General features: G+C 43.3%; 1 protein-coding gene across 1 annotated transcript in view; it reads left to right on the forward strand.

The window, feature by feature from the left end:
* Positions 1-1,101, forward strand: part of nsun2 (NOP2/Sun RNA methyltransferase 2) — an 11,844-nt gene extending 10,743 nt beyond the window's left edge. Inside the window, exon 19 of the mRNA XM_032535113.1 lies at positions 184-1,101. Coding sequence (XP_032391004.1) covers positions 184-493 — 310 coding nt within the window. The 3' untranslated portion in view covers positions 494-1,101. The remainder of the gene's footprint in view (positions 1-183) is intronic.
* Positions 1,102-3,653: the final 2,552 nt, after the last annotated feature.

The raw sequence follows: 3,653 nt of genomic DNA on the forward strand, positions 1-3,653 counted from the left end.
AATCCATCAAAGAACTTTATTTATCCCTGAAGGGCAATTCAATTGCAGTCAGCCAGTTACATAAAAAACTAACCAAATAAACTGCATCGCAATCATTCAGTCAACCAATACGTCACTAGCAGCAGCTCAGGTTAGTAGTTTTTGCTCATTTGTGACACCCACCATAACTCTCTTGTTTGTCAGTAACCCAGCGGAGCCTCAGTGTCCCATCCAGCTGTGTGGCTGGAGGGGAAAGACGTCCATCCGAGCCTTCGTCCCACGCAACGAGAGGTTCCATTACCTCCGACTGTTAGGCGTGGAGGTCTTCAGAGACAAACAAGGCACCGGGGGAGAGAAAGGGAGGGATGGAGACAAGAACGGAAAGGAAGAGGAAGAGGATGCAGTGGAAAAGGACGCAGAGGAGGAAGGTGCCGTGGAAAATGAGACAAAGCTGGACTCGGAGAACGGTGAAGAAAACCGATCATCAGAACCAAAAAATCAAGCAGGGGACTAGCAGGGGGGGATGTAGAGGAAACAGAGAAAGGAGGACTGAATGAAGACTCACTAAAGCTCTACGAGCTGTTGACCAGGTCAAAGACCACGTTATGTGGTAGAGGAGGGTGATGCTCCTCTACGGGGTTCTCTGTTCACGTCACTGCCACTGCAGAAGGATTCACTCCCACAGATGGACTCCTTTGGAATTGTTCGCTTTTGGATGCCACCCCAGGAGGCGCGCACTATAAATCCCACTGCTTTCCTTGGGACGGTACGCCATGCGTAGCATTGGCCAGGTTTCCATGCTTTCTCTTTCTGGTCCTGTCCCCTGACCAAAGGGCGAACCACCGGAGGTCAAGGCCTAACCTCCACGACCTGCCTGACCACTCAGCTGCTACGCAGGCCGGGTCTTGCCAGGGAAAGCAGTGAGATTCATAATAACGCCCCCAGGAACTTTTTAGTTAAATGCTTATTTTATTGATCTGTTTTTTATATTTTAACAAACTTAGTCAGTGGCTTCAATTTTCTTTCCTTTGATGTTTAGAGAGGTTTACATGAGCAGCTATATCATTTTCTACACGTGTAATTAAGCAGAACTATGGGGTTGATTAAAAGCTGTAAGGGTTACCTGTGTCACCACCTGTTCAAATTATTTAACTTAATGTTCATTCTTGGCCTACTGAAGTATTAAAGACATGCTTGAGAAGGGGTGGATTAGGTTATGCAAATTACAGTCAATAATACTGCTTTGAGGAATTAAATAGAAGTATGGACCCTGAAAAGTTGTAAAGTGATTTCTGCACCTTGCGTCGATGTCGGCATAATATAAAAATGTATATCGTTTTATCGCAATATCAAAAAACTAGCAGCAGAACTGCGTTTGCAGAAATATGAATGTCCTTTGGACGATGCATTACTTTCTGATCCTTGCACATTATGTTCATTTTGCACAGAAGTTTTTAATTAATTACTTATTCATTACTTTTTGTTTGTCAAGTACTTAATAACACATGAGTAAAACATAATAGGCTTTGGGTGTTTGTCATTTATTGACTTGACATTTTTATTAAAGCTTCACGTCATGAGTGACATATTAACTACATTTTCAAATGTAAAATAATGAAAGGAACAAGCTGATATACAGTAGTAATGCATCACACTTACCAAAACTTGAGCTTATTAGGTTCACAGCAGTCGGGAAGAAAGACAACGGCTGCTGCTGCAATACCAAGCAAGCTAAAGGACATCTCGAGACAAAACGTGTCTCTTTTAACAAGTCATCAAGATATTTACTTCAAATAAACTAGGATATGAAAATGAAAACCAAACGCAGGATGCCATGTGTGTTTTTTGTCCTTCAGCCAATTGGCATAGTTCTGGAAGGGTGCTGTGAAATCAAGTCACTTTGAGTCACTGTACATGTTAACATCAGTGTAGCAGCATTGGCTGACACGCCTAAAATCCCCCTGCTGACATTCTGAGGTTTTAATGTGTTGCCCTTTAAGTGATGATCAAAATATGAAAAACCCAAAGTTAAACATGCCATGACAACAGCATATTCGCTGTATCTTGTTAGTAGTTGCCACAGCAGCTTCCCTGCACTGGATGGACAGACCTCGCTCCTCCTGTTTATTAACCAGTCCAGCTGCCATGACAACAGCCGTCATGACAACCAGCCCCCTCACCTCTCTGGTGATGGGAGGGAACAGAGGACAGAGGGACCACAGAGAGCATCCTGCACTCCTCCGCTCTCTTCATTTTCTTCTCCCAACTCCGTCCTCACTTCTCTTTTTTTTATTTTTTTATCCTCTGTTGTCTTTTTATTTATTTTTATTTTTTATTTGATCCTTGACCTCTAAAGTGCACTGCAGTATTAGCATGCAGGGGACAGGCTGTCCTTTACACTCCCTTGGCTGCGGCTCTACCAGGGACAGCGCTGTTTGCAGAGACAGAGGGTTACAAGTCTGGGACAAAAGAAGTCAATGTTTAGGTTACATGCTGGGATGGACTGGAAGGCTGTTGTTTTTTTCTTTTATTTCTTGTTTTACCGGTGTCTAAGGAAAGCAAAGAGACATTTTGACTAAATTAGACTGATTTCCTATCTTCATCCTTGCTAATATGACAAAGACAGATGGAAATAAAAGACTCAAAGGTTGATTAAACAACATGGCTCAGGGATGGATTGGACCAGGTGGATTGTAGTGCGAATGTTGGGCTGTGACGGGGGGGGGGATGTCAGTCAAGGATAAACGAGGCGAGAAAAACACAATTCTTTCGAGCTGAGTAGAGACTAGCTCATGAAAATGGACGGAGTTGAAAATGATAAAAGCCTTGGGAAGATGAAGAGAAATGAGTGACTGGAGGGTTACAGAGAGGGGGGGGGGGGGGGGGGGGGGGGGGTGGCGGAGGTGAATAAATTGAATTGGACAAACCAGAAAAAAGGTTCGGTGATAAGGCAAAAGTTGTCACTGAGTCATAGGCCTGTCTGTGCGTGGGAGTGTGTGTTTGAGTCAAGCCTGGCGCATGTGTGTGTGCACCGGTTAAGCCTGCATTGGTGTGTTTAAAGGGAGTGTGTGCTGGTTTGTGGGTGTGAAGTGGTGCCTAGCTTCTGCCTTTCAGCATGCTAACCTATTAACATTACACACAGACACATATTTTAACTTCTTTCTCACAGTCTCCTCTCCTGTCTTTCTACTTTCACTTGAAATTCCCATCCAGTCCTTGTCTCTAATGTTCATACCGCTCTCTTCCTCTTTCCATTTTGATTATCTCTCCTTGGAAGAGGTTTCTGAAAGCACTCACGGCCTCCCGAAAGCTCACATTCTAAAATGTTCTCAAACTGTCATCTCGATTTAAGTCTCAGCTTTTAGTTTTTCCGCAATACAGTTTTTTTTCAACGGAGCATTGGTTCTTCTGTCCTCCGTGTGTGTGTATGGTAGCTTTTACCGAGATATTTTTCAAGGCTTCAAAGACATTGTATCAGGGTATAAAGTATTAGTTTCTGGTAATTTCATTGACTGGGTATTGCTGCACTTAAAAGCTGCACTACTTAATATTTTTATAATACAGTGGATCAAAAGACAAGGTATCACTTGTAGCGGTGACTGAAAAGAAAGCCATATCGCAATATTTGTGCCAATTTGACCTCTGGACTGTTTGTGCACCCCATTTGTACGAAC

The sequence above is a fragment of the Etheostoma spectabile genome, chromosome 14 (assembly GCF_008692095.1).
Source record: "Etheostoma spectabile isolate EspeVRDwgs_2016 chromosome 14, UIUC_Espe_1.0, whole genome shotgun sequence".
Lineage (NCBI taxonomy): Eukaryota > Metazoa > Chordata > Actinopteri > Perciformes > Percidae > Etheostoma > Etheostoma spectabile.